The sequence below is a fragment of the Lissotriton helveticus genome, chromosome 3_1 (assembly GCF_964261635.1).
Source record: "Lissotriton helveticus chromosome 3_1, aLisHel1.1, whole genome shotgun sequence".
NCBI classification, from domain to species: Eukaryota; Metazoa; Chordata; class Amphibia; order Caudata; family Salamandridae; genus Lissotriton; species Lissotriton helveticus.
This window is the reverse complement of record NC_136061.1, coordinates 580,356,907-580,382,317: the sequence shown is the minus strand read 5'-3', so window position 1 is coordinate 580,382,317 and position 25,411 is coordinate 580,356,907. Positions and strand designations below refer to the sequence as shown.

Sequence of the window (25,411 nt, the reverse complement as noted above, 5' to 3'; positions counted from 1 at the left end):
ATCTCCCTGATCCCAAATTGCAGGCTCAAGAGTCACCCAATTCAGGAGGAACTGGACAAACAGTGGTGTCAGGTTACCGGCTCTTTCAACGATTTGGTCCTGGTGACTGCTCGGATGAGGTCCGCTCTCCACTGGTGGGCTCAACCGTCCCACATCGCTGCCGGTAGTTCTTTCCTAACCATTGCTCCAGAGCTCGTCCTTACCACGGATGCTTCCCTGGAAGGTTGGGGCGCACATCTTCAGGGGTTATCCATAAAGGGCAAGTGGACCCTGTCTCAACGTTCCTGGCTCATCAACAGACTGGAACCATTTTCCTTGCGCTCAAGTCTTTCCGTCTTCTGCTTCAGGGAGAATCAGTGCTCATTCAAACCGACAATACCACCAGTATGCACTATGTAAACAAACAGGGCGGCACCAAGTTACCGCTCTTCTCTCAGCTGGCACAGAGCATCTAGGACTGGGCACTCCGTCACCACATTACCCTGACAGCGGTTCACCTACCAGGCATCTCCAACATTCCTAGCGGATTCCCTCAGCAGGTCTGCGTCCTCGACCCACGAATGGGAGTTGCATCAGCTGACTCTGGACTTCATCTTTCGGCGGTGGGGTCGCCCGAACATGGACCTTTTTGCGAGCCATGTGAACCGGAAATGCCCGTATTATGCAAGCTGGCTTCCCCATCGAGGGTCGTGCGGGAATGTCCTTTTGATGGACTGGTGCAATCTATTCACCTACGCTTTTCCGCCGATCCCGCGGGTTCCTCGAGTGTTGTGGAAAATGCGGAGACAGCCGCGGCACATTCTCCTGATCGCTCCCAGATGGCCTCGACAAGCGTGGTTCTCGGAACTGCTGCTTCTCTCACAGTGCGAACCCATCCTCTTTTGTCCTCGAGCGGATCTCCTCACAATGTCCAAGGATCAGATCTGCCAACGGGACCCTCTCTCTCTCAAATTATCGGCCTGGAACCTGAGCACCTTGAATTTGCCCACTTGAACATTTCGCCAGCATGTAGAGACGTTCTTGCCAATGCAAGAGCTCCGTCCACTGTAAAGACTTACAAGCTGAAGTGGAAAAGGTTCTGTCACTAGTGTGCATGTGCCAACATCCATCCCGTGCACTCTTCCCCTGCTCAGCTTCTGCCGTTCTTTCTGTAGTTCGCTCAATCAGGACTTTCCGACTCCATTTTGAAGGTCTTCCTAGCGGCAATATCTCGTTTTCGGCAGGATGGGTCTTCCTCTCTCTACTCTTCCAGAGTAATTCGGCAGTTTTTCAAGGGGCTGTTCAGGATGTTTCCACCCATTCTGCGTCCTCCTCCTATCTGGCGTCTCAATGTTGTTTTGGCGCAATTGATGAAGGCGCCTTTTGAGCCCATCCACAAAGCGGATTTGAAATTTTTGACCTGGAAGGTTGCCCTTCTTCTCACCTTGACCTCCTCTCGTCGCGTGAGTGATATCCACGCCTTTACCATTCAGCCTCTTTTCCTTCAATTCAAATCGGACTGTGTTGTGCTTCGCATCCATTCATGCCTAAGGTGCCAACTGATTTTCACCTCAATGAACCAGTGTTCTTAAAGTCTTTCTTCGCTAATCCCCAATCTCCGGCGGAGCAACGTTTGCATTCATTAGACGTTGAGATGCCTTAAATTCTACATCGACAGGACAGCGCCCTTTCGTAGGTCTGATCAACTGTTCGTTGCTTACGGGCGCATGCGCAAAGGGCGTTCTGTTACCAAGCCAACTATTGCACGTTGGATTTCCTCAGCAATCTCATTCTGTCATCAGAAGGGCGGCAAGCCTCTTCAATCTACAGTGAGAGCTCATTCCACCAGGGCGATGTCATCCTCTACGGCCCTGTTTGCTGGTGTGCCGATTCACCAAATATGTCGAGCAGCAACGTGGTCCAGCAGGCATACTTTCACAAAGCACTACTGTCTTGAGACGATCAATGAAGCTGATACGGCAGTGGGCCAAGCGGTGCTTCACAATCTTTTTAAATAAGGTGAGCCTCTTTCTTTCCCTCCGCCTGTATGGTTTTTACTATTATATATCTGGCAGCATTATATCATTTTCATTGCATATTTATGCTGATGCACTGCTATTTTGTCTTGCGGCCAGCTATTACTGCTCACTATTCTATTCAACCATGTGAATCTATGAAATACACCCCAATACTGGAGAAGAACAATTGTTACTTACCTGTAAACGGTGGTTCTCCAGTATTGGTGTCCTTCATAGATTCACATGCGACCCAACCACCTCCCCTCAGAGGCTCGCTTCTCCTCCTAGACTCTTTTGTCACTCTTGTGCTACGAAAATCTGAGGGCCTGGGCCTCTGAGGAGAAGGTTCTAGAGGGGTGCTTGCGCCTGATTGGCTGTAGTTTGGACTAGCATAATGACATGGATATGCTATGAAAGTGTTTTTTTTCTTTTAATGTATTCCTATGTGTTAATGCTAACCTTGGTACTTATGAGTATTTATGGTTTTAGAATGTATGTAATTATGTTTTTATATACAAATATGATTGGTTTTATTGCTATTTTATTTACCGTGGGGCTCCCACTTAGACGACGGGGAATATTCAAGCATGTGAATCTATGAAAGACACCAATACTGGAGAACCACCGTTTACAGGTAAGTAATAATTGTTCATCTGCTAGAAGTTGCCAAAGATGCAGCCTCCAGAGGTATTGAAGGCCCATTTCGCCAGGGCCAAGGCTGTTGCCACTGCATTGACATACAGAGGGTCTTCGATATTTGTCAGACCGTAATGTGGGAATCAGTGCACACATTCATGAAGCTTGACAACCAGGTTCAACATGAACAGCATTTTAGCCATTTAGTCCTGCAGGACATTTTGTTCTGAAGCATTCCACAGAGACCTCACCTGAGGAGGTACTGATTTGGTATCTATTCCAAAGGTAAGGAATCTGCGGTTAGAAGTATCCATCAGAACAGTGTTTCCAAGAGCCAATTTTTGATGGGTTGTGAAAGTCCAAGCAATAAATAAATATGCCTGCCTTTAAATACTGTATTTATCTTGTCACATTTTCTGCACTTAAAAGACAACAGTCAAATATCAGGTTATGTCTTCTGACAAAGTGGTGCTTATTTGTTTTAATGTGGGGACTGTTGTTTACAAATTTCCTTTAACTTTGTAGTCCGCTAAAGAAACTGTATACACTCTTCAGTTAGGAACGCAAAAAAGTAACACATTTGTTTGTAATTCTGATGTGTGATGGGAGCAAAGGTTTTAATAGGACCAAAACAAATCAAGACACTTTACTTGGCAACACATAATGATAAATATTCACTGAACCCCGATTTCCACACATTATCATTTTAGTGCAATATAGTTTTAGCCGTAAAACTGTATGTCTGTGCTGATTTAGTGCCTATTTCAATACAAAATGTGCTGCCTGTAATGACATGCGCTACCACGCAATGCTTTAATTACATTAAAAAAAAACTCATCCTCCTCATGTCCATTAAAGCTAGGTGGGTCACAAAAGTCTGCAGCTTTAAAAAGTGGGTTGTGGTTCTAAAAAGGTTGGAAAGCACTATCAGAAAAACAAGTATACCTTAAGTAACACTCCTTCTGGTGGATACGGTATCTAACCACCGATTCTTAACCACCCTTCCTCCTCCCCTGTTCTGTGGAATGACCACTTTTCCATCTAAATAAGGTCACACTTGCACTGATAATTGGTTTGAGGGTTCCGCATCCGAGGGCATGAACCGTATCGAGAACGAAACTGACATTCTTGCACTTGTGTGGCACTTAAATACAGCTTTAGCCATCAGTTCCAGGGTGGAGCCACACTGTGCAATCTTACCAGTATACAGGCTGTGCTGAAAAAAAATCTTATGGATCCAGTATGGCACCTGGGAATATGCTAAAGGTGAGAAATCTGTAATTAGACAGAGTATCCACGCGAAAGAGCATTAGGTAAATAATTAATAAAAAACAAATAATGTTCTTTATATTTTTGGTAGTCAATACTGTAGACACATAACATGCCATGGTAGCATTTCCACAGTACTATTCACTTAGTCTAGAAATTACCTTTAAGAATGACTTCACGTCCAGTGTTCGTGTTGTTGAAAAAGTCAAAGCCTAATTAGTGTTTAACAGTTTAATCGGGCATCATTACCAAAACCTAGAACTGTAGTCCACCTGAAATGATCCACCTCAACTCCGCTCCCACCCCTCTTCTTCATCCAGCTACCCATTTCTTGCAAAATAATATTGAGATAATTAACACACACAATCCCTTTTGTAATCTTAGAGACCCATTCAATCAGTCCCCCATACGACACACTGATGTTTCCTAAAAATGTTATCTATATTCGTTAATGTAGATTAGGTACCTCATTTTTGGTAGCTTATCTGTCTTGGGGTCAACGGCCCTGAGTATTGGTTCCCAGTTGGACACCAATCTAGTTCCAGGAACACCACTGATCGAGGCAGAGTCTAACTCTAACATCTCAACTCTGGCAAATTTATACAAGTCCATTTTCCACATGCTAAGATCTGGGGCTACTGGAGATCACTTGCTCTCTGCTATTTTTCGTTTAGAAAATATTAATGCTAGTTCTATGAAATTGCTGTTCTGCTGGCTTTAGGCTGTGAGAAAAGGCACAGCAAGCATACTTTAGGTGAACCCAGATCACATTTGCATGCCCATTCTACAGCATATCTAATAATCTCAGATCCAGTGTATGAGAACCCCTCATGACTAGACCATGTGACCAAAGGCAGCATCCAGGATGCAACAAGGGCATACAAGCATTGCATCTGGATACATTCTCTGCAGACACACTAGCAGACGCTGCAGTGTCAAGGCATGTACTGTAGACATAGTTAAATTGTACAAGGCAAGCATTTGTTGAAATCTGACCTACATGTTGTAGGGCATGGGCCATTCAGAGTCCATAATTTCCTCCACAAAGTCCTCATCCCATTTTGCTCACAAGGAGGCTTGACATTTGGATATTGTAGCCATAATGTCTTCAATGCTGCTGTAATGAAATGTCGACCATTCCCCTATACACTGAGGTTGCATCAGCTACTGGTTCCCTTCCTCCCTTACCGCATGTGAGCGTATTGGCCACGGTTAGTGCTGCAAAAACCAACAAAAAAGCCATCTGTTCTCCTCTTCTGAGAGGACACAGGCTTCAAAGAATCATAAAAATGTTACTAGACCTGGCCGAGTAACTTGAATCTACTCGACCTAACTGTAATGTATTTAACCCGTACGTAAACTGGTCTCAAATTGTTTGATCATTGACAAATATTCTATTTTAAATACGCCTTTTTCTTCATTCTCACATATGAGTGCACCTTCAAATATGTGAGTTGGGAATTTCTGCTGTACAAAACAATACTCTCTTTGTTTGATGAAATAAGCGAAAGGTTTGCTCCATGTTAATAAGAATCTAGCCCACATAAGGAGTACACACAGTGCTTAATTTGAGCCGGTGGTTTCCGTTGCTCGGCACCTGCACTTAATCGTCAACAGCGTTGCGTGGCGCTGTCTGACTAATTTCAAAATGATCAAAACAACAGGTAATTATTACTCGGTACACATTCAAAATTACAATTATCTGCCACCCAAGCCACTCTTATAGCTTTGGAGGGTTGAAATACTCTGAATTGCCACACTTGTAGGAGTGTGATGGTTCGTTGTTGTGTTGTTACTATCATTAGCAGCATGGCAGGGGCAGGTGTGGTGCAAGTTGCAGTGGCCTACTTGTGAGAGCTATGGCAATTTTTTTTATTTTTTACACAAATTAAGCACTGGGTACACATGACCCTGACTTGCTTCTCAGTTTAATAATAGCACTGCCATCGGGTCAGCATTGTTTCTCACTTCATGTTTAAACACCCACTTTTAATAAATATATCACTAAAGCATAATGTGGTAGAGCACAGTCATTTACATACAGTGCAGTAAATTTCCAAGAAATGGGTGTAAAATGTCACACTACGGTGCAGCTTTACTGATAAAACTATATAGAGTATTAATAACACTTGTGAAAATTGGGGTTCAGAAATTATATTTATCATTTACACATCACCAAGTAAAGTGTTCTGTTTTTATTTTTCATCCTATTAGAATATTTTTTTCATAACATTGAAGTTACAAAAAATTGGCTTTTATCAACTACTGAAATGTATTTTGAAATGTTGGTACGGTTGACCTATTAGCTTTTAAAATGTGTTAGGAAAACCTGATAACCTACAGCCTTTCATTTCACACTCCTGGAACTTTGCAGTCAGAGCAGATGTGACATTATAAAAACAAGATTTAAAGGCATCTTTATTGCTCCTTCATGTCTGACTGAACAGAACACATATTTCTTTGTCAACTCACTAGAACAGGTGAGTGGGTCCTAAATATAGCTCAACCTGATAAAATCTGACTCGCCATAGCGAGTGGGTGAGTAGGTTTTTCAGGTCCTGGAACAGCCATACCTCCCTTTTTCAATCCCAGTCCCCTCCTATTATAAGCCGGACAGAGGTGGCCCCAATCAATTTTTGTATTTATCTGTGGAATGCTTTCTGGCATAATTCGTGTCCCTTGAAATGTCTATCCCTCAGGATTCCATTTAGAAGTAGCCATCATCCATCTTTATCTTTGCTCATGTTATTCAGTGTAAATCCCACATGCTTCCCTATTAAGATTTGTATCCCTTTGCAAAAGCATAATATTGCCATGGGTGTGCTAGAGTCACCTTCTGTCATGTATCTTTGTCTAATAAATGTGCTTATTGTCGCCTCGTAGATGTTTCAAGGGCGGGATGATGTCTGTTCGCTTGACTCATGCACAGAGACACTTTACGTAGAAGGTGTTATATGTCTACACATTTGTGATTGTTAGGATCTGTTTTGGTAGGCCAGCGTCCTTCGGTTTGCCCTGCTGCTGAAGGATGACTGTGAAATTTTCATCTGCATCGGCTAATCTGTTTCTGCTCGTCACTGATGTAGCTGTTTTGATTCCTTTCCCCACCCCCAGAACTTATAACTAATTGTTTGGCCAATGGCATCTTATCTCTTGGTGCCTTTGCCTAAAAAACTTTTGGAGTACTTAAAAACTATTCTACCTCTTGCGGGGCATAGTGAAGTAAGCCAAAGTCTACTCACTTTCGTGGGGCTTTCCCACCCAAATTAGCTGCCTCTTATCTCTGGGTTCTTCCTGAACATGCAGCAATTTACACAAGTCTCATTGTAAGTCTCGTCTGTAGTGTCTTCCTGTGATTCAGGCCTCTTCAAGACACTGGGGGGGGAGGGGTGAGTATAGATCCTTTCCCTTGCCATTCTCTGTTGTGCACAGTTGTTCTTTTCTTCTCTCACACTTTGTGCATTTGGTTTGCCGCTATGTCTCCAGTTCACACTCTTCCATCTCTCCAGTCTCTGCTGTGGTAATTCTCTCCTCGTTCGGCCTAGGAGACCCCCTTCTTGTTGTGTGTCTTCGGTTGGTGTACTCTGGATTTGTTTTGTTCTAGTTCTAGATTTGCTTTGTAATATCTAGTTTTGCCACTCAAAATAAATTTTTTGAAGAGATGACACCCACTTATATGGGGCCTAGTGTTCTCCCAGTTTGTTAAAATATAAATTATTTCCTTGTCAAGAGCATATTTGTAGCCAAGTCCTGGAATTTAAAAAATGTATGGGCTTCAAAGTAATATTTTTTTTATGTTCTTCCTGGCGTCAGTTTTCTTTGGCCTGGAGGTTGGCCGTTCTGTGACTACGATCCTGTTTAATAGGCTCAACTTCATTCTGTTATCAGAAGTTGTAGCACAAATCCTGCAGTGTCTTTTTCTCTGCGTCATATGGGTTTCCCATTATTCGCAGGTTGTTACTCCCTGGTCTGTTTTCTATATCTTCAAGTTTCTTTTGCATGAGTTTGTTCTGCTCATAGTAGTTTCTTCTGTGAGTAATTCTTTTTTCTACTTCCCTGTTATCACCAGTTGTTCTAGTTTATATACCTGCTTACTCAGGTCATTTTTATCTTTTCTCACTTTTAATTTTAGGTCCTCATGCAGGGCCTGAATTCACCCCTTAGTCCTTGAAGATGTCTCCTAGGAATTGCTTCATAATGTATTGATCACCTTTTATGTGTTGGGTTGCCAATCGTCTCAGTTTGTGGGTCTCTTTGTTTTTCCTTTGTGTGGGACCCCTTGCTTTTTATTCTTCAGCCCCATTTTGGATGGAGTAGGTCTGCTAAGTAACAATGGATTCAACCAAGATCTGTGTCTGTGTGTCTGTGTCTGAAAAGGTTTCAGTACTCCGTCCATCATCTTCTTGTGTTTGCTTTGTCTGCCCAAAGTTGGCAGGGTATGCCCAGACGTGGGTCCCTTGCTCACTTTGCTACTGGATTCAAGCTAGCCTGGTTGATGAGGGGTGTTACCCTGAAACCGATCCCAGTATGCTTGTTTCCGGTCCAAGGAAGACCTGGCTTGGCAGTTCGGAGTTTCCTTGAGCAACAGGATCATGACTGATTTGCATATAACTGGGTTCAAACTAAAGAACGATGATGGATTCAATCCAGATCTGTGTCTGTGGGTGAGTGTCTGAAAAGTTTCAGCGCTCCGTCCATCATCTCCTTGTGTTTGCTTTGGTCTGCTAACTAAGTCTTTTACAGACTGATCCAGCTTATTTCTTGCACTGGCCATTCCCTGGTCTTTCAGTCCGCCTGTGTGATGGTTTATAGATTTTGTGAGGTGCCTTGCTTTTCCGGTGAAACGCCTTTGTAGTTGTTTAGTACTTTGCTTAACTTGGAGGCAGTCCCTTGCAGCTTTTTTGTTCCATTTGATGATAGCAGAATGTTTATGAATTTATTTCGTCGTTCTGTTCTTTCGGTCACTTATATTATTAGGACCTCTCCCATGTTTCTTTATTCTGTGTCTTATTGATAGTTGTGCCATCGTCTGTCTTTGTAGCTATTTATTGTGATCTACTCACTAGCGTAGTGATTACATGCAAATATGTATTAGAGCTTTCTATTAAACATCCTGTGACCTATATGTAACCTCCTTGTCATGCATACCCAATGCTGCCCGCTAGTCTTCTAATTAAGAGATTGTGGCCCTCTCGGCCCTTCTTTTCCAGGCTTGAGGGCCACTCCTTGTAGCTTGACAGATGTTGCACCCTCCTGAATCACTGCCTCACCTACTGCGTTACTTACATCGCTTCTGGGTGTGTCGGCACAACTTTCTCTCAGCTTCAGGGTCCCTAGTCTGTACTGCTTTTGGTCCCTGTCTTAGCTCTGTGTGTGTGCCTCAACTCGTTTCCTCCAGAGGGCTATATCTTCTATTTATGCACTGGTCGCAATGCGCTGCCTGATCCATTAGGCATCTTATGCTGTATCTTCCTTCAATTAATTCGGTTCCATCCCTGTGCCAGTTATTTGCAAGGCCACTGGCAGCTATTGGGCACCCGTCTGAGCTGCTTGAAATGACTGGAACATGTCTTCTACCCCTTCTGTTATTCCGCCAACTTGCCTTGATGGGTCCCTGCCTGGTTGGCGGCTGTTAAATGCTTGGCTATTGGGATTTTCTGTGTTTCTCCCAGCATGCAGTGTTTTTTTTTAACATATTTGTTTTATGTATACAATACAGGGTATTCGAACGTCATGCGACAACACATCTTTAGTAGGAATCATCAGATATAAACATTATTTCTCATTCCCCCATGTGTTTTCTGAGTCAAGGAACTCCACCCCCCCCCCCCCTTCCCCAGACCCCTCCGTCCAGTAACTCTAATAGAAACCTTTGTTAACACCTCGATTTAGCAGTGTTTGACTACACATTTGCTTGTCTGGTCTGGCAGACAGCATAGATTACTGTCCTCTTTCCTCTGTGCCATCGTGGCCCCACCCATTGACATAACATTTATCTAATCATGTTGTAAAGTGCCATTTCGGTGGCCTTTTTATGTTAGACTTATTTAACCCTTAGACGGAATTCCTTGGTCACTGTAAATACAACACTTTAAACCATATTGATTAAGCCACAGGTTCACTATATGGCAACGAGCAACTTTAAATAGTTTACATGGAAAATCATTTTTAGTTGCTCTTACCTCCTAATAAATATTTATCAGAACCATATACTGCAAAAGCAAATATCAACCAAGCCTCTTCCCTTCCTACTGGCCCACAAGCTTCTGGGATGGAAGGTGAACTTCACAGTTTTAACTATTTGTGATCACTGAATATTTAATTGTATTAAGACTATAAACAACAGAAATGCACCTCATGTATCTGCTCCTCCAAGCTAGCCATCAATGAATTTTGACAACTATCTGTGATTCCATTCTGGAACTTGCCATCCATCATAGATATGCACCTTAATTAGCTTTCCAGAGAGATAAAGATACCCTTCCATACAGTCTAAAGATTAACCACTGTAGCAACCCTACTTGTTTAATATATCCACTAATGCCATAAGGCATCACCAACTCAGTTGCAAATTTTTTATTTGGAGACTTGCTGTTCCTCAGCCATAATGGCTTGCATTGCTGTCACCCTCCGATTAGTGTCTTTCTATATGATGATCAAACGGGTTGGGACTATGGGCAGCGAGATGTCGATACCAATGCATCAATCACTTGTTGTATAACATACACTTTATGTCCCCTCTGTTAATGTCTCGCTCTTTCAGCTATACTGTTGAAGCCTGGTTACACTACTATTTTACTAGTTAATTATTAGCATTTATATGAATTTTGAAGCCATATCAGTTATAAAATGCCCTGTATCAACCTGCACTTAAATACTCTATTCCTGTTTTCTGCCTTTGAGAAACCTTTTCACATGTCTTTTCATTTGTATCTTTCAATAAAATCGAGATAGATTTGATGGTTTACTTTACTGCACTTGTATTAACATGCTAATTGTAATCTTTGTTCTATTTTTAGTGAACTTTGAGGCCTTGATCATTGCTATGTCAGTGGTGGGAGGTATAATCATCATTGGCTTGATCACCTGTTGCTATTGCTGCTGCAGGAAAAAGAAGAGCAAAAAGTAAGCATCTATTAAGCTCCCAAAGTTTTCAATAATTTATACAATGGTGAACACAGAATGTTAAATTACCAGAGAAACATGCATATCGTGGAATATTCTGTTTTGAGCTTTGGTCATTATTTTTTTCTTTCAGGCCAGATAAAGAGGATGAGAAGACTCTCAGGGAGAAAGAAGAGCGAAGAATTAGACAGGAAGAGAGGTGAATAAAGTACACTTTTAGTATTTGAGTTAGTTGGGTGACAATAGTTCCAATGATTAAAAAGGTATGGTCTCGTACATATGGTGCAGGTACACAAATTTACAGTATTACAATTGCTACTCCTTGTTAGTTCAAGCCTCTGTGGTCAGGTGTTCGATTTTTCCTGACTATCTAATGCCTATCTAATGCAGGTGACGTTGCCTGTATGAGTGACCAGGTTTGTATGGCTTTGAATGATCTTAGCAGAACCAGGACTGATGAATGGAAACCAAACAAGACAACTGGAGATTCTAGTTTTCTTTTATTGGCCTGTGACAGGTAATGTAGTCATTTTTTTCATGTGATCCGGAATCTTAATATAGAACATTCCATTTTAAGTGCATATGGTTTAACGAAAAGTTGTTGGACAAAATTAGCAACTTGGTGTGCATTCTGCAAAATTGTGACTTTCTCTAGATCGTGATGGTTGACACCACGACATAGTAAAAGTCAATTGTCACCCCCATCCAAACTCGGTGGATTGAGGTTTTTGTCTAAACCCTTGTGGAAATAAAGGCTTTGACTTTAGTACCCGGCAGCAACCATGTTTAATAGGGACCTCATAAACAGACTCATCCCGCCAAAAGATGTTGAAACAAGATCAGGCCAGGAAAATCTAGTAAGTGCCATCGACCCCTTCATTCAGAGCCACTCTTTCAACACCATCTACTGTGACATTGGCAAAACCTTTCACCTTCAGCTCCTTCACATCAGACTTAAATGTAAAGAGCTATTGACATCACCAACCAAACCGTTATAGTATACGCATCATATCTATCATCCAACGCAAACTTTTGTGCCACTTCAGTGTCATAATAACTTCCAAGGAAGCAAATCTACACCAAACTGGTGGACACATCCTCCAATTTGGGAGACACCATTGACATTTTACAAACATTTCAAAACTGTTCACAAAGAATATCTGTTACTTCAGTATTGGAACTTTCAAAGTTTGTATCATTCCCCGTCGTCGGAATGGGAGTCCCCGTTATATACATAAAATAGCAATAGAAACCATTACTAGAACTTAGGCCTAGGCCCCATCCTGTTTTGCAACCTATCCGCCTCTTTTTTGTAAAAGAGACCAAAAAAACAACCAATCAGATTGGCCTCACCCCTTGGAACCCTCCTGAGAGCAACTCAGAGCCTCAGATGTTCTACCACACATTGTGCAAGGGAGTCTCCACTGAGCTCTGCTCAGTTTTTTTTCCCTAGAACTTGGTTTCTACAACTTTTTCAACAGTTTTTCTTCTATAATTCCTTCAGGATATCAGATAAAGAGAAGAAGGCCCTCTTTAAAGCATGTGCTACCTGTGCTAAGAAGATGTTCTATATTGAAGACAAGCACAAGGACTGGATTTACTGTCTGTACCCAGACCATAAGGCTACAGACTGTAAGATTTTCCGCACCTTTTTTACCAAGACTTTACGTGATTTTGAAGGGTGTCTTTTGATCTGTCTCCAGAAGCTGAAGTCAAGGAAGGAGCCAGTGTCCAGTGACAGCGATGAAACGTCTTCTGCGACCTCTTCCGGAAGGTCTGTAAAAAGGGGAGAGCTTCTCCTTCACCTTCTGAGAAACGCCTTGGTAAGGCCCTGAAAAAGACCTCTGATAGATCTAAATGGCTTAGTCCGGTAGAATCTCCTCACCAAGATGTAAGGAAGAGGGACGGTCTATCAAAAGAAGCGAGTCTTGAGAGGAAATCTAGTTCTGTTCCTCCAACGTCACCTCCTATGGCTTCAAAAACCTTTAGAAAGCCATCATCACTGAATTCTGAGGTAAAATCATCAAAAAAGACTTGCTCGTCGACGACGCCGTCACCGATTTTGTCGACGAAAACTCCAAAGGTACAGTCTTCTTCATCTCTCACCCCGTCGACGGTGGTTTCCACGTCGCTGGTTCTGGCACAGGGCTCGGTGTCCAAGAGTTCAATGCCGGTGGTTTTGCTATCGTCGACGATGATGACGTCGACGAGTGTGACGACGCCAACAACATCGACGACTGTGTCGATGACGGTGATTTCTTCGTCGACGATTCTTTCGTCGTCGACGGTGGAAAAATTGTCAATCTTGCTTAAAAATGTCAAATTACACCGGATATGACCTCATCAAGGAGAATGACTCATTTACCACCTACACTTCTCCTAGAAGGAGAAGAATCAGACGAGGAGGAAGGATCTTTTGTCTATGCTAATAGCCCTTCTCAACTTAACGTAAAATGTCAGGAGACAGATTGCGAAGGGGTTTGCGAGGATTTTGAACAGTATGGTCCTCCCTCTCAATATCAGCAGGAATATCATCTGGAGTCCAAATGCCCTCCTCCTTACTGAGAGACTTACAAACTATGCTCTTGGATTACAGGAAAAGATTTGCAACACAGCCTCCTGTTTCAGTAAGAGTACCGGTTACTACTATTCCTCCTGCTCGTCCCGTGACCGCTCAAGTACCACAACCTCAGCCAATGATGGAAGCGCAGGATGTTCCACCTGTTACGCCTGCCATCCAAGATGATACCTCTAACGAGGACAAAGGAGATGTCGCAAATCCAGATGCATAGTGGGATGACCATGTTATTCCAGATCAAGCTTCTCCTGCTCAGGCACCTGTTGAATCCCCCTGTAGATATAGGAGGTTTCCATAACTTAACAGAGATAGCAGCCCAACGGTTCGCACTACCCATGACCAAGGTGGAAGCGGAGAGCTTCCTTTAGGAATTTAAGGAGCCTTATAAGAAATCGGTCAGGTCAATTCCGATTGTGGACCATTTTTGGGAGGAAGGCTTAAAGGTTAGGCAAAATCCAGCCACGATAATTTCTGTTCTACCTCGTCTGGAGAAATATAAGCCTCCAGAGGGTAGTCCAGCCTGTTTGACCAGCCAACCTAAGCAGGACTCTGTAATCTCGCAGGCTACCCAAAGGAATTCAAGAAATCCTTTGGCTCCTCTTACCATTCCTCCAGATTAAGAGGGCAGGCGTCTGGACAGTGTGTGCAAAAGATTTTCATCCATGTCCAGCCAGCTAGTCAGAGCGGCTAATTCTTTGGCTATACTTGGACGATACGATCGCCAGATGTGGTACGACCTATCCCACTATCTTAATCAGTTGCTGGAAGAAGGAAGGAAGGAAGCTAAAAGGATTCTTCAGGAAGGCGAAATAACATTGGCAGAAATATTTGATTGTGCAATGGATATTGCAACAATGGTTTTTCGCTCCTTAGCTGGATCTACAGTTCTTTGTCGACAGGGCTGGTTACGGGCTACTTGGTTCCGCCCAGAAGTCCAGAAGAAAATCTCGGATATGGCTTTTGATGGGGGAAGCGCTGTTTGGAAAACATATTGATGATGCGCTCCAAGATATTAAAAAGGATACAGAAACAGCTAAATCCTTAGGGACACTGCAGTACCGCAAGTTCCCTTTTCGTGGAGCAAGGGGAAGAGGTAACTCTACATACAGGGCAAATTATCAACTGCAGCGTTACTCTTCATATGGTTCCCAACAACAATCCTACAAGCCGAACTACAGTCAACGGCAGAACCAATCTTCTTATTTTTTCTCTCGTTCGAACAACAGAGGAAGGCAAGGTCGCCAGGTAAAAGATAACTCTAAGCGCCAATAGCGGCTTGCTGGCTCGGACTACTGCCCCCTCTCCTCCTGTGTCATCAGAGGCAGAGTTTCATATTTCCTCCAGAACTGGCCACAAATAGCATCGGACCGTTGGGTATTGAACAGCATTCTTTATGGCCATACCCTAGAGTTTGTCCAACCACCACCATCCAAGACCCCTCGCAGCAAGGTATCGAAACATCTCCGTCTGCTACGATTAGAGGTCCATCAAAAAGGGATTTTACTCCCGGTTCTTTCTGATCCGCAAGACGTTAGAAAAGTGGCACCCTATACTAGATCTGAGGGAGCTCAACACATATCTCATCAAACAATCTTTTCGGATGGTTTCTCTACAAGACATCCTTCGTCTTCCCAACTCAGGGGATTTCATGGCCACACTGAACCTAGAGGACGCTTATTTTCACATACCCATTCACCCAGCTCACAGGCGGTATCTTCGCTTCACAGTAGCCAAGAGCCATTTTCAATTCAGGGTTCTTCCCTTTGGTCTGCGATCTGCTCCACGGATCTTCACAAAGGTGTTAGCCCAGGTCGCAACTTTTCTACGAGACAAAAGCTTCAGGTCTTCCCTTACCTGTATGATTGGTTGATAAAAGCTCCTACCAAACAGGCAGCAGAAGACTCAGTCAGAACATGTACACGTCTGTTTGCCAATCTTGGCCTAACACTCAACGAACGGAAGTCTACTCTTCGTCCATCAAGAAAAGCCAGATTTCTGGGGGACCTTCTAAACACATCAGTGAACACCGCTTTTCCGACCTTAGAGAGACAAGAGAAGCTAATGTCCACGGCTACCATATTGTTCAGTTCGCCTCTACAATTCCCTGCTGGGTTCCATCTCCTCATGCATACCCCTGATTCCTCACTGCAGACTTAGAATGCGTCCACTCCAGGAAGAGTTGGACTTGAGTGGCGTCAAGTCGACGGATCCTTCGATGACAGGACCTCAGTTACCGAGGCCATGAGAGACGCCGCATCTTATTGGATGACCAAAGAAAACATTTCTCGGGGTCTCTCAAGCTAGCCCCGGCTCCTCACATTATACCTACGGACGCCTCTCTCGAAGGCTGGGGAGCGGTGTTACAAGACCTTCATGTAAACGGTTGGTGGCATCCCAATAATCGTTTGTTGCATATTAATCTGCTGGAACTCAGAGCAATTCGCCTACCCTTGCAAGCCTTTCTTCCACGAATACAACAGTCAACAGTTCTTATACGTACGGACAACACAACGGCCATGCATTATATAAAAAAAGAAGGAGGCACCAGATCTCAACTGTTGTCGCAAGAAGCCCAATCAATCTGGGAGTGGGCAATTCAGCAAGAGATATCACTTCGAACTGAACATTTTCCAGGTGTCCTCAACAAAGCAGCGGACACTCTCAGCAGAATGAAGTCTGTCAGCCACGAGTGGGAACTGGACAACTTAACTCTTCAGAAGGTTTTTCACAGATGTGGCACACCTTTCATAGATCTCTTTGCCATTCCGGAGAGCAAGAAATGCCGGTTCTATGCAAACAGGATTCACCATCCGGGATCGTTGGGGAATGCGCTTTTCGATGGCCTGGTCAGGCACGTTTGTTTACGCTTCCCCCCCTCACCCCCCCCCTTCCTCTGATCCCCAGAATTCTCAGGAAGCTCAAAGCAGAACCGTGCAGGATGATTCTGATAGCTCCGGCGTGGCAAGACAGTTTTAGTTCACAGAACTTCACATTCCCTCCATGGACTTTCCTTTTCATTTGCAGCCGATTCCTTTGCTGCTGACGATGTCCCAGGGCCAAGTCTGGCATCAGGATCCTCAGTCTCTTCAGCTCTCAGCATGGCTCCTGAGCAGTAAGAATTTAGTGGGTTGAAGCTCTCAGCAGAATGTGAAGAGGTACTTTCTCAGGCAAGAGCCCCAAGTACAAATAAGACTTACAAATTAAAATGGAAGCATTTCTGTATGTGATGCCAGCAGAACTGACTGCATCCTTTTAATTTGAAGCATCATGAAGTTCTTCCATACATTCTATCCTTGGCAAAAGCGGGACTGGCTCACTCTTCTATCAAAGTGCACCTGGCGGCGATTTTTCGCTTCAGACGCACATCTGCATGCCCTTCACTCTGGCCAGCAAGGATCATTAAACAGTTTCTCAAGGGATTTTTCAGAGTTTCCCTCCGGTCAAGCCTCCTCCTCCTCTGTGGCAACTGCACTTGGTTCTCTCCCAGCTTATGAAGCCTCCTTTTGAACCGATTCACAAGGCAGAGCTGAAATTCCTCTCCTGGAAGATAGCGCTTCTTCTGGCTTTGACTTCAGCTAGGCGTCTGGGTGAATTGCAGGCTCTCCACCCATTCAGGAACCCTTTCTTCAGTTCAAAAATGGAACACTAATTCTACGTACTAACCTAAAAATCATTCCTAAAGTACCTTCGGACTTCATTTGAATGAGCTGGTAATTCTCAAGACTTTTTTCCCTCAACCGGCTACTCCGGCAGAGAAAGCACTTCATTCTCTGGACGTTCAAAGGTTCTTGAAGTTCTATCTTCAAAGGACTGAAGACTTCAGAAAGTCTTCTCAAATGTTTGTTTCTTTCAGTGACCCTCGTAAGGGTTTTCCCCTTTACAGACAGTGGATCACACTTTGGATTACCAATGCTATCCAATATTGTCACAAGGCAGCGGGCAAGCCCATGGAAGGTCGAGTCCGTGCTCATTCCACGAGGGCAATATCTTCTTCTATAGCCCTCTTTGCTGGTGTTGCCATCCGGGAGATCTGCCAAGCAGCGACCTGGAGCAGTACACATACGTTTACAAGACATTACTGCCTGGATGCGGCAGCGCAGAGTGACACAGCGGTCGGCCAAGCAGTCTTGAGGAACCTCTTTCAGTAGTGGTGAACTTTCCCTTTCATCCTTCCTTCCCTGTTACTGGTTTATCAGCTCTTGCACATTTTTGAACCTCATGTGTTTATATTTTCTAAAGTTTTCAAAGTATGTTATTGACCTTTGGAAATGTCATTATGGTGAATATGCTATTGCTTTGTTCTTGAGTTTATAATGGTCATGGTTCCAAAAATCTGCTGGTAACTACTAGCTAATCTGATACAGGCATGGGAATCTATGAAAGTTCCAATACTGGAGTAAGAAAACAAGTTACTTACCTGTAACTTTAGTTCTCCAGTATTGGAAACTTTCATAGATTCCCATGCGACCCACCCACCTCCCCGGGGAAAGCTCAGCCTCTTCCATCTTCAGTGGTTTTGTTACACAACGGCTACGAAAATCTGAGGCTCTGAGCTTCTCTCAGGAGGGTTCTAAGGGGTGAGGCCAATCAGATTGGTGGTTTTTTTGGTCTCTTTTTTTCAAAAAGAGGTGGATAGGTTACAAAACAGGATGGGGCCGAGGCCTAAGTTCTGTTTTAGTAATGGTTTCTATTGCTATTTTTATGTATACCGGGGACTCCCATTCCGACGACGGGGAATGATACAAGCATGGGAATCTATGAAAGTTTCCAATACTGGAGAACTAAAGTTACAGGTAAGTAACTTATTTTCTTATGTGAGCTCTGTAGCCCACGAATGTAAAGTGATGCAGGGGACAGTTGAGAGTCCCAAGACTTCCCAGGTTACACTGCAACCAAGGAGAGCGAAGTATATAGTTGAGCACAGAAAACTAACAAATTAGGGAGCTCAGAAATGCTATGCGCTCATTTGGAATGTTTAGTCTATGTGGCAATTTGCAAATCCTAGCACACCTTCTTCAGACCCACATGGACTGAAGTATCACTACCACAGTCCATTTGGCACCTTTGGCCTGTTTCAGAACACATAATGCAACACTGAGAATGGTATTACTGATTAAGTACTCTATTAAACATTTAATGTTTCATAGATGCATGTTTTGAATTATTACATATTCACAGGATCCTTATTTATGTTAAACTAATAAAGGATTACACTAAATGTATTAATGCCTAAGCTGTCCATGTCATTATTTGGGCTTTCAGCTCGCACAATGCAGTGAACCTCAACCTTCAGCGTTAAATCTAAAGGTTCTTACTGCAGGTCTTGAGTTCTTGGATACAGCTTTCAATCTTTATTCAAAGTTTTGACCTAAAAAAACTCCACTGAATCTTTTCAAGAAATGGAAACAACTTCACACAATGAAAAATAACAGTTTTGATATGATGATGGTTTATAAAGGAAATATAACTTGCACGTGACTCAGCTTATATGGAGATTGCTAAAATCCTTTCATACTATCACAACTACATCTCTCCAGACCTTTTCTGCTTATCATAATCATGTGAGTTAAGATTATCCCATGAGGCACTATTCGGCAGCTGCAAGTCATGAAGGCACAAGAAAATATTTGTGGATGTTCTTCATTACAGATCCATTTGTCCTTTACACCCTCATCACCTGTGATGTGAAATGCAAACACGTTGACTGCTAAGACCTAAATGGTTATTTGAAGAACACTGGCATTCTTTTCTAAGCTTGCACTTGACACTTTTCCAAAGGTAAATCTGCAACAGCTTCTGGAATTTGTTTTTTGGTTGGAGGGAACAGCATGACTGAGCGACCCAGGATGCCAATTAGGGTGCAAAAACTCCCTCCCCATTGATTGGTGAAAGGTGTCTCCAGCTTTGCAGCAGACTTTACCAAGTGATGTTGATGATTACCCCTGTTACCAAAAGGGTAATATGGAGCACTCACTTCTAACACTATAGTCGAAGAAATGCTGTTGGCCTCTGTCCTCCAAGTCTCCTCTTTGAGGCACCTATAGGACCAAGGTGGATACTCACATTTGTCTGTAGTAGGAGGAGTGGGGAAACAGTGTTTATAATGCTGGTAATACCACGCTGGTAGGGTACAACGCAGACGTTACATCGTCCACGTTGTTACCACGCATGGAATTACATCGCAAGTCGTTTGCATATTCACCCTCTCCCAATCTGGTGCATCACCTCCGTCTCCTCTTCCTGCGTCACCTGCTCCACCTCAGTCTCCCCTACCACCATTGGCACTATCTCTACCTCTGCAACCATCCTCTTATCTTCAAACACCACCTCCACCAATAGCTCCTCCTCCAGTGTCTCCAGTTCACCTAGACTCACTCCAGCTCTGAGGAATAAGTTGTGCTATCGAACCTGCCACCGTTTTTGCTACCATGACCATCGTAGTCCTTGTATGGCCTACAGGAGCAAAACCCATCAACCGCTTTGGGATTGGGGTAAATAATATTGTACAAAAATATGGTATCCCAACTGGTATTAGATAAAGACAATTTACAATGGACATGTTAAGAAACATTATCAGGAAGGAAAAAGGAGACTCGTTTGTTAGTTATAGATGTGCCTATGGCATCATATTTATCCAAAACAAAGGTAAAACAAATTACAGTTGTAGCAGCACTGTAAAAAGAACAAATTGGTACAACCCTAATTGTACTTGGTTCTCAATGGGTGCAAGTGGTGTGCACGGAAGCGACGCAAGTGACAATGTGAACAGCAAAAAGGCGGCGCAAGGTGACTGGTGCATAGATATATACATTGAGTTATGGCAATAATGTGGTTCCAGCTGAATTGTGGTACATTTGGAGGCTGGCAATAGTCTTAGGTGAACCACATTGCATGATCGTGCCTTCAATTGCGCTGTATGGTCGACGGCTTTTCGATCCTCCTAATTCGGGATCTTCATCTGGACTGGGTTGGTTAATGGAGAGTGCTGTACAGGGGGGAAGGAGGGAGGTCAAGGTTAGAGGGATGGACAAGGGGATGTGAGCGCTGGGTGACACGGTGGGCGGGAGGCAAGGGGGGCGCAAGTGATGCTTGAGGCTAGAGGAGATGATTCAGAAAAGGGGGTGGTGATGAACAGAGTGCCTGAATTAAGCAGACCACTCTTACCCAGTCCAAAGATCAGGGCTTGATCCATCACCGTTTTTTAGCTCACTGCACCATCCCAGCTCAGAACTTGGCTATATGCAAATTAGTCTGTTCCTGTCCCAGTGCATGATGGGAACAGGGCAAACCAAACTACCAAGCCAATTCTTGTACTGGGAAGGAAACAAGCTTCCGGGGACCGGTTTCTGCCATTTCAGGCGTCGTCGGCCCGGCTTGCTTGAATCCTGATGGTGCAATGAGCAAGGGACTCACATCTGAGTATACCCTTCCACGCTTATGGTGGACAAAATGATTCAGAAAAGGGGGTGGTGATGAACAGAGTGCCTGAATTAAGCAGACCACTCTTACCCAGTCCAAAGATCAGGGCTTGATCCATCACCGTTTTTTAGCTCACTGCACCATCCCAGCTCAGAACTTGGCTATATGTAAATTAGTCTGTTCCTGTCCCAGTGCATGATGGGAACAGGGCAAACCAAACTACCAAGCCAATTCTTGTACTGGGAAGGAAACAAGCTTCCGGGGACCGGTTTCTGCCATTTCAGGCGTCGTCGGCCCGGCTTGCTTGAATCCTGATGGTGCAATGAGCAAGGGACTCACATCTGAGTATACCCTTCCACGCTTATGGTGGACAAAATGATTCAGAAAAGGGGGTGGTGATGAACAGAGTGCCTGAATTAAGCAGACCACTCTTACCCAGTCCAAAGATCAGGGCTTGATCCATCACCGTTTTTTAGCTCACTGCACTTTGGACTGGGTAAGAGTGGTCTGCTTAATTCAGACACTCTGTTCATCACCACCCCCTTTTCTGAATCATTTGAGGCTAGAGGAGGGCATTGGTGGAGAAGTGTGGGCCAGTGATGAGTGGACCGGGGTAACAATTCTGGCTGGTCCGATGTGTAAGTAAATGCGCTGGTCCATTCAGTGGTGCGGGAGAGGTCTAGGGTGGTCGCTAGAGGACAATGGTGGACCGGTAGCAAGTGGTCCAAGTTAACAATTCGGGCTTGGTCAATGCGCGGCGGAAAGCGCTGGTACATTCTGTGGTGTGGGAGCGGTCTGTGGGTGATAGATATCAAACACACCTCTTGGTGAGGTGTCTAATGTTCTCTGCGGTCTGGGAGCAGGAATACAGGTGGCCGTTCTAGAGCGCTATGTGTGGTCAGACCCAGGGCTATGTGATCACGCTGCTGCGGTGGGGGGCAGCAAGTGAGGGAGAAGGGCGCGAGGATTGGGAGAGAGCTGTAGGGCGAGGGGTGGCGGAGGGCTCACCTGAAAAGTTAACGGCAGGGTAAAGAAATCTTGTGTGGTGGAAATCAATGAAGGCGGTGCAGTCATCGGGCGGAGTCAGCAGGGACTAGACCTGCAATGTAAACAAGATTTTAGTACGTGGAGAGGGCCTGGGACCAGCCGGGTGTAAGAGCGGGAGCGGCTGCTTACCTTGAGGCTGGGGGCCCGTGTGAACGGGGAGCGATGGTCCGTTCCTGTAGTTTCTGGCGGGACTGGAATTCGTGTCCCGTCGGGTGGGGCGGTGATCCAGAGCTGATCGGTGCAGGCGGGAATACATCTGGGGGAGAAAAACGATGCTGTGAGAAGTCCTGTAATCTGTGTGGGGCTGAAAAGAATCGGGATCTGGAATGGTGCACGTACCTCACGCAGTGGCCGGTTCTGAGTTAATCCAGGTTGCCAAGGGAACGACAGCAACTCTGGTAGGATAAGGGCAGAGCTAAGGGGGGCATGACAGGTGGTCAAGGGAGCGTCGACAGCTCTGATTGGTGGAGGGTGGAGTCGGGGGGGATGGGCCAAGTCGCGAGGGGTATGGCAAGGGAAAACGGAGGAGGGCAGACGTACAGTGAATGGGAGACGCGGAAGAGCGCTGTGTGACTAAAAACATGCATGCCACTTGCCATTCCAATGCGATCATTAATGAAAGAGGTATATGTGACACACGGTGTCAATGGGACTAGATACAAATTACTGATTCTGAGGAAGACAGTGGATATAGATCCGACTGAAGCATGGCAACAATACAATTAGCATATTAATGCGATCTTATACAAAAAAAGTACGTGTGTCACAGCGAGTAAATCACAAGTTCCCAGGTTGTAATTGGTGAGCATGTATGCACACAATGTACCATCCTGGTGGTACATATGTTAAAGTGATGAATCTCCCCGACAAGGTAATGATACTGTATAGAAAATTGTAACCTGAGGGAATATATATGTGAATGGAGAAGGCTGGTGTATGTAAATATGAGGAGGGCAATTGCGTGTTGGACATATCTGAATGTCAAGTATACAGTAGGGAACGTCCATGTCTAACAAGGACGGGTGGCGAATGCTTATACAGATAGGCTGAATTTGGGCTAGATGAACCATGGGTGGAGTTCAGGAATTGGGTATCCGCAAAAGTGGCGGGGGCAATTAGGGGAGAGAAAAGGGGAAGGATCCAGGGACGTTTGGAATAGGAGCAGTACAGACGGTGGGCTGTAGACCTGATGTCTGCTACTTGGGGGTAGAAGGGAGTGGACAGGGTGGATGTAGGAGGCGTGAGTCAGACTGTGAAAGGATTCAGATGGCAATGGTGCTGTTCCACTTGTCAATAGTGTTCAATCCGTTGTTAACGGAATTGCATAGTGTCATCCATTTACATTCGCATCTGTTTAGCAAGATTTTGATCTCTCCGCCTCTTGGTGGTAGGGTGACTTGTTCTATCACCTGCCAGGTAATGTCGGTGTCTCGGTGGTTCATCTCAAGATAGTGGGTGACCAGGGGTGCCGTGATTACTTTGCAGTCGATCCGACTCTTGTGTTGAATGATTCTGTTCTTTATAGTTTGGGTAGTTTGACCAACATAGAGAAGATTACAGGGGCACTGGATGGCGTAAACTACATTTTGAGATCTGCAATTCGTGTGGTGTTTTAGTTTGTATGTTCTGTCTTTGTAGAGGAACACTTTGGTGTTGGTAGTGAGCTCGCATACGGAGCAATTCTGGCATTTGAAATGACCGATAACTGGCGGGAGCCCCCAAGCAGCGGTAATTGTATGTTTGGCCGTAGGTTTTTCGGGCCATTTGATGGCATGAACAAGTTGTGACGCCAGGTTGTCTCCTCTTTGGTAGGAGAAGAGCGGATCTTCTTTGAACGCTTCAAATGGTCATAAAATCGGACAGTTTTTCTTCATGATTTTCGCCGCATGATTGCTGCTTGGACTGAATCGTGACACGAATGGTATTCTTTTCAAGAGTTTTTTTGGGTTGGGTGGTAAGGAGATGTTCTCTGTGGCAGTACTACACTCTCTACCGCGCTCTGGATATGAGGCGTTTTGGGTACCCTCTGGAGATCAATTTTTGGGAGAGGATATCTGCCTCCTTGAAGTAGTCTTTACGCCATTTGCAGTTTCCTCGGATTCGGAGAAATTGGCCATAGGGTAGTTCGTCTCTCAATCCTCGTGGGTGGTAGCTCGAGTATTGTAAGAGCGTGTTCCGTTCGGTGGGTTTACGGAAAAGGCAGGTGCCCAATTTTCCTTCTTCTGCGTGGATGGTGACGTCCAGGAAAGGTAAGTTGTTTCGGCAAACCTAGGTGAAGCGTAGGTGTGGTTGGGAGTGATTGAGCCAGTCCACAAAGGAAGTCAGTGTCTCTCTTGTTCCATTCCAGAGCATAAGAATGTCGTCAATGTAGCGATGCCATAGGATGATGTTGTTTAGATAGGGGTTGGTGGTGTGCAGAATGTGTGTAGTCTCCAAGTGGGGTACAAAGAGAATGGCGAAATTCGGGGCAAAACAAGCTCCCATGGAGACTCCTTTTATTTGTAAATAGAATATATCGCCGTAGAGGAAAAAGTTATTTTGAAGGGCAATATGTAGCAAATCCATGATAAAATCCGTTGGAATCCGCGTTGGCATGGGTCTGGCAAGGAGAAGTGATTTGATCACCTGTAGACCTTAATGATGGGGAATATTTGTATAAAGGGACTCGATGTCCAGGCCTGCCATGAGTTCGGTCTCTGTATTGAATGATCTATCTTCCACAGTGTTGATTAAGTCTGTTGTATCCCGGATGAAGGTGTCTGTTAAAGGTACGAATTCCTTCAGGATAGCGTCAATGTATTTCCCAATAGGTTCCAGGGTGGACCCACAGCCCAAAACAATTGGACGGCCAGGGGGATTGATGTCATCTTTATGGATCTTGCGTAAGGCGTACAAAACCGGTGTCCGTGGATGTGAATTGTTCAAAAAAAGGAATTCTTTGTGAGAAATAATTTCTTTTTCTTTGGCTTGTTCGATGACATATACAATTTTGGATTGAATATCCTGGAGAGGATCCTTACTGAGGGGACGGTAATGGTCAGCATTATTGAGTTGGCCTGTGATTTCTTGTTGGTATTTATCCGCTCCCATAACTACTATTCCACCACCTTTGACATTGTAAGGAATGTATTGAAAATGGCTTTGCAGGTTGGCAATGTCTAGTAGTACCTGGCGTTCGAAAGCCAAGATTTCTGGGGGCATGGTGGAGGAAGGTGGATTGAATGTGGAGGGTGGGTGGAACCGCTGTAAGATGGGTTCAGTGGTCTCTGGTTAATTGGAGAAGAATTGTTTTAGTTGTATCCAACGAAAGAACTTTAGAATGCTGGATTGAAGGTCCAGG

The 25,411-nt window shown here is 44.4% G+C and overlaps 1 protein-coding gene across 1 annotated transcript in view; it reads left to right on the top strand.

Annotated features, from left to right (window-relative positions):
- PTTG1IP (PTTG1 interacting protein) overlaps positions 1 to 25,411 on the top strand; it is a 262,047-nt gene that overhangs the window by 143,842 nt on the left and 92,794 nt on the right. Inside the window, exons 4-5 of the mRNA XM_078680549.1 lie at positions 10,922 to 11,027; positions 11,161 to 11,226. Coding sequence (XP_078536675.1) covers positions 10,922 to 11,027; positions 11,161 to 11,226 — 172 coding nt within the window. The remainder of the gene's footprint in view (positions 1 to 10,921; positions 11,028 to 11,160; positions 11,227 to 25,411) is intronic.